A 12,666-nucleotide genomic window follows, 5' to 3' on the forward strand; every position below is an offset into this window, starting at 1 on the left:
TCCCTCCTCCCCTTGTTTGCTGGTGTGCCCTCGCCCCCTTATCCACCATCTGCATGGAATTGTGCTCCTCCCCTGCCCCTCCCTCCCCACCATTTTGTTCTTACCTTGATGAAGGGCCCAACCCATTGGTTATATATTTTTATCTCTGCTCTATAAAGTACTCTGTTTGACCTGGTTTAAATACATCTGCGCTATCCTCCAAGATGCACCATTGGAAATATTGTATTTGAAATATAATTTCATCACTGATACCAATAAATCCTGGAACTCCTTTCCCTGTAGTCCTTGGGGGTGAGCTTTCCTCACGTTCTGCAGAAGTTCACAGAGGCAACTCATCCCCACCTTCTCAGGGCCAATTAGTGAAAATGGAAATGTCTGTGTAACACCTGAAGCAAATGCAAAATCAAAGAGGCTCCTCAGTTTTTAAATTGTTTTTAATTTGTACACCATGGGTTCCACCAGGTTGTGTGATGAATGGGCCCTGACCACCTGTTTCAGTCATATTAACTATGACACGGCGTAAGTGAGGTGTGTGGCCTCTCACTTCCATAGGGCACCTTGTGTGGTGTGTTCAATGGACAGTGGTGGAGGGGAGCAGTGGGAAAGGTGATTGGAAGGGGAGCCAAGGGAAGTGGTGGAGTGTACTGGGAGTGCTGTCATTTCACTGAGCTGGAGAGACGTTGAATGATTCCCACCATCAAAACCATGCTGGATTAGATTTGAATGACCATTGTGGGCATATCTCGTGGTGTGTACTTGGACTCATTCTGAATTCTGCTCAGTTTACAATTGAGAGAGTTATCTCTTGGCAGCTGGAGTTGGCTATCCAGAACCGGAAGCCTTTACAAGGTCTCTTCACAGCCCCATAATCACAACACTAGCTAATAGTAGGGCCACTTAGATGGTATATAGAGTGACCAAGTTAAACAGCAGGGGCTGACAGTTGGTACTCTGGATGACCAAGGTCAACAACAAGGGCACAGTTGGTACTGTGTGTGACCAACGTCTAGCAGGGGAATAAAGACGATACTGTGGGTGGCCAAAGTCAACAGATGATGACCGAGGTCGACAACAAGGGCACAGTTGGTACTGTGTGTGACCAACGTCTAGCAGGGGAATAAAGACGATACTGTGGGTGGCCAAAGTCAACAGATGATGACCGAGGTCGACAACAAGGGCACAGTTGGTACTGTGTGTGACCTATGTCAACAGCAGGGACGCAAAGATGGTATTGTGGATGACCAAGATCAACAGACAGGGATCGCACTGATGGGAGACTGGGTTTCTCAAGGGCAAACAACTGGTACATTGTTGTCCAGGGTCATCAAGAGGAGCACGTCAATGTTACAACTAGGGTTTCCAGGGTCAACTACACAGACACACAATGTTCTTTAATTGCTCAGATCCAACATGCAGCTGCTCTAGAAATTGGTTCAGCAAGTCTCGGCCATCAATCCCATTCTGGTTTCCGTGAAACGACATGCGTGCAGGTCACCAAGGACTGCTTCTGCAGCCCTGCTCAATTTAGACCTTGCACCTCAAGCATCTGCCAATGGATGTACCTAGTACTTGGCTTTGTTAGGCTGTGCCAGTGATGGAGGTGCTCGGAGTCAATTCAGGTATTACTGGTGAAACGCAGCACATCCCAGTATGCATCCACCTCGAACAATAGGCACTAAGATCTTCACCAGAAATAAAGAAACATTATCTGATAAAACAATACAAAATAGTTTCCATAAACCACTATGGGGGTAACAGACTATTTGGTTTCTAATTAAATGCTTTAAATAAATGCATATAAATTATTTTCCTTTTTTTCATCTTCTTTCCTTTGACCTGGTTCACAATGCAATGAAGGTACAGATAGCAGAATGTCATTTTCCTCGATCACAGTCTCTGCATTGTTCCTTCTTCAGCAGGAACGGGGCCTCCTCAGCCGATGCCACAGGCAGGAAAGCTGTGTTCTCTCCGGCCGACTCTTCATACTCATTGATCAGTTCATAGTCCTCTTGTTTCCGGCTGGCAAGAGCGAGAATCTGGATCTGTTGCTGCACCGTCTGCAGAAGCATTTCCACCTGCTGGCCCTCCGCCACGTGGAGAGGGGTGTTGGGTGCACTGGCGCTCATGAGGTCGGCTGAGTAAGGGTGCGGGCTGTGGTCCGCGCAGCCGCATTCCCGGCCCTCTGCTTGCACCTGGACGCAACTCTTCTCCCCCATCATCGGGGTGACAGGAACTGACGAGGCCCAGCAGTGAGATGTACCTTTATCTCTCAGCTCCAAAGTGCACAGTCGGATGGGTTGGTGAGAGGCTGCATGACACATGTCATGGGAACTCTCGGGAGATTTCCGACAAGTGGTTGCAGGTCTAAAGGGAAAAAGATAGATCCATGGAATGGGAATCAGTCATTGAAGAAAGAATCTTCACAATTTTATGCATGCACAAGCACACACACACACACACACACACACGACACAATGAGAAAGAAATGTTTCACAGCACAAGGGCACATTTCACATATATGTGTTCACAGATAGTCAAACCTACTCTCTCTTACACACACACAAACATCCATCCCCCACATAAACTCACATTGATATACACTGATATTGCACCACGTTTCACACTCACGCTTCAACACATACGAGCATTCACACATTCCTGCCGTGGGCTCCTACCGTTTGCTGTCTAATGAGTCATTGGCTGAAGAAAGTTGATCTTGGATCTGACTGTTTGCCCTGGCAGACTTCGAGGCTTGTCCTTCTCCAACTGAACTGTTTGATCCATGGAGTAAAGGAGGTGAGGGACGAGGGCTGACCTTCGATGACATTCTGCCTAGATGCCTTGGGCTTAGAGACGAGGAAGAATAATACCTGTTGGCCAACGAGATTGTTACAGTGGTCGCAAGGTTACTCAGTACTGAGTCAAGTGATTGATCCTGGATCTAAACCTTGGCCAAAACAAGGACTGTGGGTGTACGGAGAGTGCTAAGAACCCATCTTCTTCCCCATTATCTCCCCTTTTCCTCTTGATGGCCTTTATTTTTCATCAGGCTCAAGCTGTCATACAGCCCTTGTGAATGTTCCAACACTGATTGTGTCTCTATGCTTAGCTTTGGGTCATTGGTTGTTATTTTTAAAGCTCACTGATACCATGGGTTCTTCAGTGCCACATGCCCAAGACCCCAACCATATGAGAGCCAAGAACATGGGTGAACTCCTCAGTGACAGAAAGGCAGTCAATGCCTGCTGGAAAGAACACTCTGAAGACCTCCTCCACCACATCTCTACTCTTGATATTGACATCCTTGGAAACCTGTTCAGAAACCCCGGTCGACATTCCCAGCTGACAAGACACGGGTTGAACCATCAATCCATTCACCCAAACCCATCAGTGAACCAGAGAATGGTTCTTCCACTCAACACCCACAAGTCCTCTTCCAACTTGCTGCATTGCTCTTTCCTCCAAATATATAGGATCCCGGTGAGATTGAAATGCATCGACCCCCTTCCTACCTCTTGCAAGCTGCCTGTTAATGAAGGCACCAGTGATAAAATTCACCACCCCTTTCCACGCACCAGCTCAGAATTTGGTCAATTGAGGAACGGGATGTTTGAAGGTCTAAATGTCAAAACTCATGATCCACCAGGAGTGACATGGTTGGTGTAGCGGTTAGCACAACACTAACATTCAGGACCGGTCCTGTCTGTAAAGAGTCTGTACGTTCTCACTGTATATGTGTGAGTTTTCTCTCCGGGGTCTCCCGCCCTTCAAAAAAATGTACCGGGGTGCAGTTTAATGGGGTGTAAATTTGGTGGCACACACTGGTAGGGCAAATTGGCTTGTTACCATGCTGTATGTTTTTTTCAATATTTTTATGTAATTTTACAGAAATAGTACATCAGTAAAATCCATTAATCAAAGGTAATGTATAAAAAGGAATATACAAAAAAAGCAACCTGTTATATAAGAAAAATAAAACTATTATATGTAAACTCAATCTCATAACAGTCAAACAGAAAAAAGTAGCAAACATTAAACAATTACAACATACGGCTAATTGAAAAAGATTTTAAAAAGTAACTATTATACTATTCTACCCCCTTCCCTTCTGAAGTGATCTAGTAAGTACAAATAATTTTACTACCATTGAAAGAAACCACAAACTCACAAAACAAGATCCAAGTGATCTTATAAATTACAAAAATAATTGATAAAGGGTCCCCATAAATTGAGAAAATGTAAATCCGTTACCATAAAAGAAATCTGTATTTTTTTCCCCCCAAAGTTAGACATATCGGATAACCATTGAGGAGCGACAGCATCTAGAGGGGAGAGCTGGAGGCGAATCTACGGACATTCGGTGTCTCTGGAGTGGGGGGTGTAAGGTAAAACATCATGAGATGGGAATGTGTAGGGAGTTACCCTGTACAGGGCAGTAACAAGAAGGGGAGGTGTCCTTGTACTCCTGTTAGGTAAAACATCATGAGATGGGAATGTACAGGGCTGTAACAAGATGTAAATGCATCCTTGTACTTACAAGATAAGAGAGACATTGATGGATTGAGAGGCAGGAAGCTAGCAGGGAAAGGATAGCAACAGTTTTAGTCATTGGACAAGTAATGATATGATGATGTTCTAAGCACATATCCAAGGGTATAAAAAATCACCATTTTGCTGATAACGGCAGAATGCATTCTCCGACTAACATGTTTAGTCGCAAGTGTTACAATCCGGTAATAAAGAACAAAGAACCCTGATTTCGACTCAGCCTGGTGTTTGTCTCACTCATTCATGAACAAAACAGACCTAACGGGGGGGGGGGGGTTTCTCTCTTTTGCTTCTCTCTCTCTGACTGTAAGAGGTGCTTCAGGCAATTCCTGCCGGTGGCAAATCTGTCTGCCTTGCAGCAGGCAAAAAGAAATTTCATGTACTACGACTCTGCTTTATCACTGTGATAATTAATTGAATCTTGAATCTTTCCATCTCATCAGTATTGAACATCTGGCAATAAGGGAGGCAAAAACAAAACTAAAAAAAAAACGACTGCCTCCTCTATGCAGCCGAAAAAAGGACTACCTACAGAGGTATCTTAAGGCAGATTGCCTGCATCATCCTCCACTTCATACTGAAATGTGGACCAACATTGGTGTCCTCTACCAGGCTATCAGTCCCCTCTTCGTCACCTCTGCCAGACTGAGACCAACCGCAAATTAGAGGAACAACACCTTGTCTTCTGTCTGGGCACCTTCCAAATGGGGGTATCAACATCAACTTTTCCAGTTTCTGTTAAACACCCCCTCACCCCCTCTTCTTACCCCTGTTGCCTTTCCCCCAGCTCTGTCTCTCTCCCCTTTTCCCTCTCTCTCCATTCACAGCAGTCAAAATAATTTATCACCTTTCCTCTTATCATATACAATGAACAACTGGTCTGGACTCCGCATCTTCCCATTCTTTCCCCTTTATCACCCTATGCCTTCCTGTCTTCTGCTTGTTCCTTGAATAAGGGATCAGGCCCAAAGGTCAGTGATATATCTTGACCTCCGATGGACGTTGCAAGACCAGTTGAGTTCCTCCAGCATCTCTGTCTTTTTACTTCATCACCTCTATTGGGCTGGCAACATCACCTGCCGGCTCAGCGCCAGACTCCCCAAACAGACCCTCTATTCTGAGCTCGATCACAGAAACAGATGACCAGAGGCCACAGGAAAATGTGCTGAAAACTTATGTGAAATATATGCAACTTTCCCACTGCCTCCTGGGAACTGCTGACCTGCTCACAGTAGCAATAGACCATTCAAAGCCACACATCAGGAGCTGCGCAGAGCAGTGGAAAAGTTACACCCCCTCCCATCAGTCGCCCTCTGGCCTGTATGTGGAAGAGTGTAATTCTCACATTCGCCTCACTAGGGAACCACAACATCAGAGCAGATGCAGGGCAACCACAACCCCAAGGGAATGACATAGAAGAAAACAGAATCTCTTTACCATAGACCAGCCATTCTCAACCTTTTTCTGGCTTGGGCCCCCTTAGAACTGCTCAAAGTTTATGGGGCTCCTTCCCTTTGAAGCCGTCAAGTTTAACCCCGGTTTCTTCTGTACTTTTCTCCTACCACCTGGTATTATGGAGGGTCATGGCTGTCACGTGACAGCACTACCCACTACCTGGTCAAAGACACACCACCTGCCAATCAAGATTTGGTCTTGACCCAGTCATCAGTGCACACCTGACCAGTAGCCCCTTTAAGTTCCTTTGTTCTTGGCCTTGGTCAATGACTAGATGGCACTGAAATCCATGTAAATTATCTCGGCTGGACCCTCCATCCCTCCTGTACTTGGCCTTGGGCCATTGGCCATTGTAATCGATCAGACCTTGCTGGCACCGAGCCATTGGCTACCTGTAAATTACCTGGGTTGGACCCTCCAGCACTATAAAGGGTTTTTGTCCCTTTGCCATCTTTGAGGGACCATCCTGCTTCACTCCAGGCTGAGTACCATGGGATGGTGCTGGAGAATCGTTTGGTTATCGGGTTGGGAGCATTTTAGTTTGTTGGGTTCCTACGATTTTCCCACGCTTGTTTTCAATAAATTACATGTGTTTTATCCCCATTGTGATCTCCCTACGCTATATTCTGTTTTCTCACACAACAGCTGCATAAAAAAATTATAAATAATATTTTATGATCTCAGTCCACGCCGCCACCCCCCCCCCCCCCCCAATGTGTTGCAGTCCCCATTGAGAATGGCAGCCTGAGACCATTATTCCGTTTTCTAAATAAAAGGACAAACACACTGGAATTGCCTTTGCTTTTTCTTTGCATTTCTTGACCTTAGAATCATTACTGTTTTGATCTTCCTCTCTTCAAACTCTTCAAAATCTTTCTTAATGTCATTTCAAGTTCCTCAGCCACCTTGTCTTGTTAACAATCACATCTATGCAGGCAATAAGCCTTTTTTTTTGAGAGGATGTCATCCTTTGCTGCTTGCTATTCCCCCTGTGATCCTGACTTAGACGAGGTGAGAATTTAAGGGAACTATTTGCATTGCATGAATCCAATGAGCACTTAAGGACTGAATACCTGAATTGGACTACTTATCGATTGGATTCTGACACAAAGACACAAAAGGAAAACAGATCATAAAACTGTTCATCTTAGAAATGGGCCTATCCATGCGAATCCCATTTTGTTGCATATGGTCTGTATCCCTGGATGCATTTCTTATCCTAGTCCAGGTCGAGAACTTCTTATCCAAAATGCTTGGGACCCGACGCTTTTCGGTTTTTGGAACAGCTGCATTAGCAGATTACATGTATCAGGAGTTTAACAGCAACAACAAACAACTGAAGGCTTTCTGAGCACTGACTAGACGCCACAGGAGGAAAATTCACGTCTAATGTTTCGTACTTACTCAAAAAAATCTTGATAATAGCTTACAAAAGAAGACCACTTCCCTGACACCTCTCCACTGCCAACCCCGCTGGTTCCCAACACTTCCCCACTGCCGCCACCGGTCCCCAACACCTCCCCACTGGTGCTGCCGGCCCCCGACACGTCCCAACGCCACTGCTGCCGGTCCCTGACACCTCCCACCGCCGCCCTCGCCGGTCCCTCCCCACCACTGCTGCTGGTCCCGACTATAGTCCCTGCTCCTGCCCGGAAGCCCGAGGCAACTCCCTCAATGCGGATGGCACCGTACCCAATGTGGAGAATGGAATCTCTGCTGCCATCTCCGGCTGCAGATGATGCTGAAGATGCCAGCCCCGTTTGGCATCTTCCCAGCCAGAAGCAAAGATTTTGGGTTTTTTTTTTCTGTTATTGTAATCAACCTAGTGCCAACAGAGACCCGCACGGGCAGGTAAGGTGTTGAATTTGTTCAATCAGTGCTAAAATTGTTTGGGGGTTTGAATCTTACGATAAAGGGGTTCCTGACCTGTACCTATTTAAATGCCTTTTAAATTGAGTCATTGCAGCTCCCTCCATGACTTCTGCTGACTGCTAATTCTACATTTCCCCATCCATTGTGTGAAAAATGTACCTCTTAGATCTCTTGTAAAGTTCCCTCTTCTCTCATGAAACCTGTGATCACTATTTCTAGACTTCCCTACCCAAGGGAAAAAAGAAAGGTTTTTACAACTTATCCTATCTATGTCCTGCATCATTTTATCAATCTCTATGAAGTTATGTTTTCAGCCTTGTCTGTTCAAGTGAGATTATGCCCAGCCTGTCAGAAAAGAAATGGCATATCTTGTGATATGGTGCGAGAATAACAAGTCTCAATGCGGACAAGATGAAGGAGATGATTGTGGACTTCAGGAGGACTAGGGATGGCCACCCTCCACAACACATCAACAGCTATAGTGGAGAGCTCCAAGATCTTTGGAGTCCACCTAACTAGTGACCACTTGTGGACACTCAACATCTCCTCACTTGTCAGGAAGGCACAACAGCGACTGCACTTTCTGAGGCGGGCGAGGCTACTGGCCACCAGCCTGTCAACTTTCCACAGGATCTCTATCAAGGCCAGCTGCATCACAGTGTAGTATGGTTGCTGTAGAGCAGTGGTTCTCAGCCTTTCTCTTTCCATTCACATCCCACTTTAAGTAATCCCTACACCATTTGTGCTCTGTGATGAGTAAGGGATTGCTTGAGGTGGGATGTGAGTGGGAAGGGAAGGTTGAGAATCACTGCTCTCGAGCCAATTGTTACTGAAATATTTTGCTTGAAAAAATTGTCATTGGCCCATTTCCTTTGGAGTTATGAAACCGTGCACATAACAAGTCAATTAGGTACGGTTAAAACAGTGGTTTTCAAATTTTTTCTTCCCACCCAGATCCCACCTTAAGCAATCCCTTACTAATTTCAGAGCAACTATGGGGATACTTAAAGTGGAACGTGAGTGGAAAGAAAAAGATTGAGAACTACTGCTGTAGAGAATTGGATTGGAGGTCAATCCACAGGATCATGAGTGGCAGAGAGGATCACTGGGGTCTCCCCACACCCCCCCCCCCACTCCATCAACGTGATCTACTGGGAACATTGTCTGAAGAGGGCTCGCACAATCATTAAGGACCCCCCACCACACCACACCCAGCATCTTCCAGCTACTCCCGCTGGCAAGAGATACAGAAGTATCAGAGCCAGAACCATCAGGTTGAGAACTGGTTTCTTCCCATGGGCACTGAGAATGCTGAACAAGTGAAACACTGCTCATCCAATCCCTCCGAGACTCGACCATTTAATTAACAGTATTTTAAAATTTTTACATGTAAATATCTGTACTGTGTCTATGTACATGTTTGCATGTTTTACACCGAAGAGCCAAGAACGATATTTTGTTCAGTTGTACGATAATAATAAATGAAATTTAACTATCCAATTTCCCTTAATAAATACAGGTCTCCATTACCTGTGTCATCCCAAGGAAAGAAGCACATCCACACAGGAAACATATAAAGTTGCCAGAGAAAGTGGAAGACCCGAGAATTACGAACAACTTAGAATTCGGTCAAGATGAACCGAAAGGTCGATGGAAGGAGCAAAAACACAGGGTGAAAATAAACGTGTAAGAAACAAAAACATGACGTAAAGAAAAAGGGAGAGGAAGCAAATGTAAACCAAAACAGATCTCTCAAGTTAGAGCTGGGAAAATTTATAATGAGGAACTACGAAATAGGAGAGCAATTAAAACAAATACTTTGGTTTTCTTTTCACAGAAGCAGGCAAAAATACTTGGGCAGCAAAATTCCAAAGGAAAGGAACCTTGTTGTAAAACACTTCTTATTTGTGAAAAAAAGGAATTGTAAAGTAGGCAAAGAAATTGCCGGGACCCTAATAACTGAGATGAACATAGAAATAATTCATTCATTGTATGTCATTGCCCATCAGTATACAGATTATGGAACAATTTCTGCAGAAGTTGTTTGAAAATGAAGAGAGCAAAAGCGCGAGAAAAACAGACTGGTTACTAATATCCACGGTAAAGGATCCACTTCAGGAAAGGCAGCACGGTTGGCGCAGCGGTTAGCGCAACACCTTGACAGCACTAGCAATCGGGACTGGACCGGGGTTTGAATCCCACGCTGTCTTAAGGAGTTTGTATGCTCTCCCCATGTTTTCTTGGGTTTTCTCCGTGGACTCTGGTTTCCTCTCACCGTTCAAAATGTACCGGGTTAGGTTAATGGGCTGTAAATTGGGCGGCACGGGTTCATGGGCCAAAATGGCCTGCTACCCTGCTGTATGTCTAAGTTTAAATTAAATTAAAATCAATAAGATTGAAAGAGTGAACAGATTTACTATGCTGTTGCCAGGACTTGAGGAACTGAGTTACAGGGAAAGGTTAAGCAGGTTAGGACTTTATTTCCTGGACCGAAGAAGAATGAGAAGATTTGACAGAGATATTTAAGATTATGAGGGGTAGAGACAGTGGCTTTTTTCACTGAGGTTAGATGAGATACAACCCACAGGATGTGAGTTCAGGATAAGCTTAGGGGGAACATTAGAGGGAACCTCTTCACTCAGAGGGCATTGGGAGTGCTAATGAGCTGCCAGCTGAAGTGGTGAATGTGGGCTCAATTTTCAAACTTAAGAAACATTTGGACAGGTATATGGATGGGAGAGGTATGGAGGGATATGGACTGAGTGTAGATCAGTGGGATTAAGCAGAATAACAATTCAGCACAGACTATAAGGGCTGAAGGGCCTGTTTCTGTACTGTAATTTTCCATGGTTCCATGATTCCATGGATCTGTTGAAATACTAGAGTCGATTATAAATGATCTGAAATTTTTTTTTTCCAGGATGTATCTAGGTTTTTAAAAGGCTTTCCTTGGACTCACAGCAGAGCCATTACCACTTGGAGAATCTTGGTTATGAGCTTGAAATCCCATTTCATAAATCCACATTGATCATAACTTTTGCATTCTACTCTCTTTTTGATGGTATTGAATTGAGTTGAATTCGTTTGGAACTTTTTCAAGATTCATTTACCTCTGTGGTTTCCCCAACGGTTTCTGTGTTGGCGAGGACTTGGCTGGAGATGATCCAGTCGCTGAGAACTGTGATTCCAGAACCTTTCTCCGTTTTTCCCCTATACTGTTGTCTGGCTTTGTGTACTAAAAGAGAAAGAAACATCACCTCAGGGTCTAGGAGATGATCAGAGGAGACTGTGTTCTATGAAGAGCCATCAGTTAGAACATATGACATTACATAGGACATTACAGCACAGTACAGGTCCTTCAGCCCAGGTTCCTACCCAAAAAAAATGAACCCTCCCTACCTCATTACCCTCTACCTCCCTTCTCATCCATGTGCCTGCACAAGAGTCCCTTAAATTCTCTATTGTTCCAGCCTCTAACAATGTTCCTGGCAAGACATTCCAGGTAGCCACTACTCTGTGTGTTAAAGATATACCTCTCACGTCTCCCCTAAACTTTCCTCGCTTCACTTTGTACTGATATCATCTAGTGTTTGCTAATTCTGTCCTGGGAAAAGGGGTTGGCTGTCTACCTTATCCATTCCTCTCCTAATCTTGTAGAACTCTATTAAGATACTCTCATCCTTCTTCGTTCTAACTTTGCCTCATAAGACTTCAGGAAACATCCTGGTAAATCTTACCTCCAGCCTCTCCATAGTTTCCACATCTTTCCTGTAATGAAGTGACTAGAGCTAAACACAATTCTCTAAGTGTGGTCTCCACCAAGGTACTGGAATGATATATTTAGAGCAACATCATTGAGAGAACTCCCAAGCAGAAGATGGTCATTACGTCTTAAAACAATAGAACATTACAGCGCAGAAACAGGCCCCTTCGGTCCTTCCAGTCTGTGCCAATTCAAATTTTGCCTAGTCCCACTGACCTGCACCCAGTATATAGCCTTCCATGCCTCTCCCATCCATGTACCTGTCTAAATTCTTCTTAAATGTTAAAATTGAGCCCACATTCACTACTTCAGCTTGCAGCTCGTTCCAGACCCCTGCCACTTTCTGTGTGAAGAAGTTCCTCTTAAACTTTTCCCCTTTCACTCTTAGCCCATGTCCTCTGGTTTGTTTCTCACCTAACCTCTGTGGAAAAAGCCTATCAATATTTACCATCCCCCTCATAATTTTAAATTCCTCTGTCAAATATCCCCTCATTCTTCTACACTCCAGGGAATAAAGTCCTATCCTGTTTAACCTTCCCCTGTAACTCAGTTCCTGAAGTCTTGGCAACATCCTAGTAAATATTCTCTGCACTTTTTTAAAATCTTATTGATATCTTTCCTGAAGTTAATGACCAAAACTGCTCACAATGCCCCAAATATGGCTGCCCAATGTCTTTACTATAACATCCCAACTCCTGCACTCAATACTTCGATTTATGAAGGCCAATATGCCAAAAGTTCTCTTTACAACCGTATCCAACCTGTGAAGCCACTTTCAGGGAATTATGCATCTGTATTCCCAGATCCCCCTGTTCTACCGCACTCCTCAGTGCCCGACCATTTACCAAGTATGTCCCTTCTTGGTTTGTCCTTCCAAAATGCAACACCTCACACTTGCCTGCATTAAATTCCATCTGCCATTTTCCAGCCCTTTTTTCCCCAACTGGTCCTGATTCAAACTTTGGAAGCCTCCTTCCTGCAACCTTCTACCAATCTCCTCTACTCTCCCTATTCCAGGATCTCCCTCA

At 44.6% G+C, this 12,666-nt stretch overlaps 1 protein-coding gene across 1 annotated transcript in view; it reads right to left on the reverse strand.

The window, feature by feature from the left end:
• Window positions 1-418: 418 nt before the first annotated feature.
• The window catches only part of LOC138737315 (pro-neuregulin-3, membrane-bound isoform-like), a 391,174-nt gene continuing 378,926 nt past the window's right edge, over window positions 419-12,666 (reverse strand). Inside the window, exons 7-9 of the mRNA XM_069888068.1 lie at window positions 10,986-11,110; window positions 2,676-2,870; window positions 419-2,364 (exon numbers count right to left, since the gene is read on the reverse strand). Of these exons, the coding sequence (XP_069744169.1) occupies window positions 1,875-2,364; window positions 2,676-2,870; window positions 10,986-11,110 (810 nt within the window). The 3' untranslated portion in view covers window positions 419-1,874. The remainder of the gene's footprint in view (window positions 2,365-2,675; window positions 2,871-10,985; window positions 11,111-12,666) is intronic.

Source organism: Narcine bancroftii, chromosome 6 (genome assembly GCF_036971445.1).
Source record: "Narcine bancroftii isolate sNarBan1 chromosome 6, sNarBan1.hap1, whole genome shotgun sequence".
NCBI lineage: Eukaryota > Metazoa > Chordata > Chondrichthyes > Torpediniformes > Narcinidae > Narcine > Narcine bancroftii.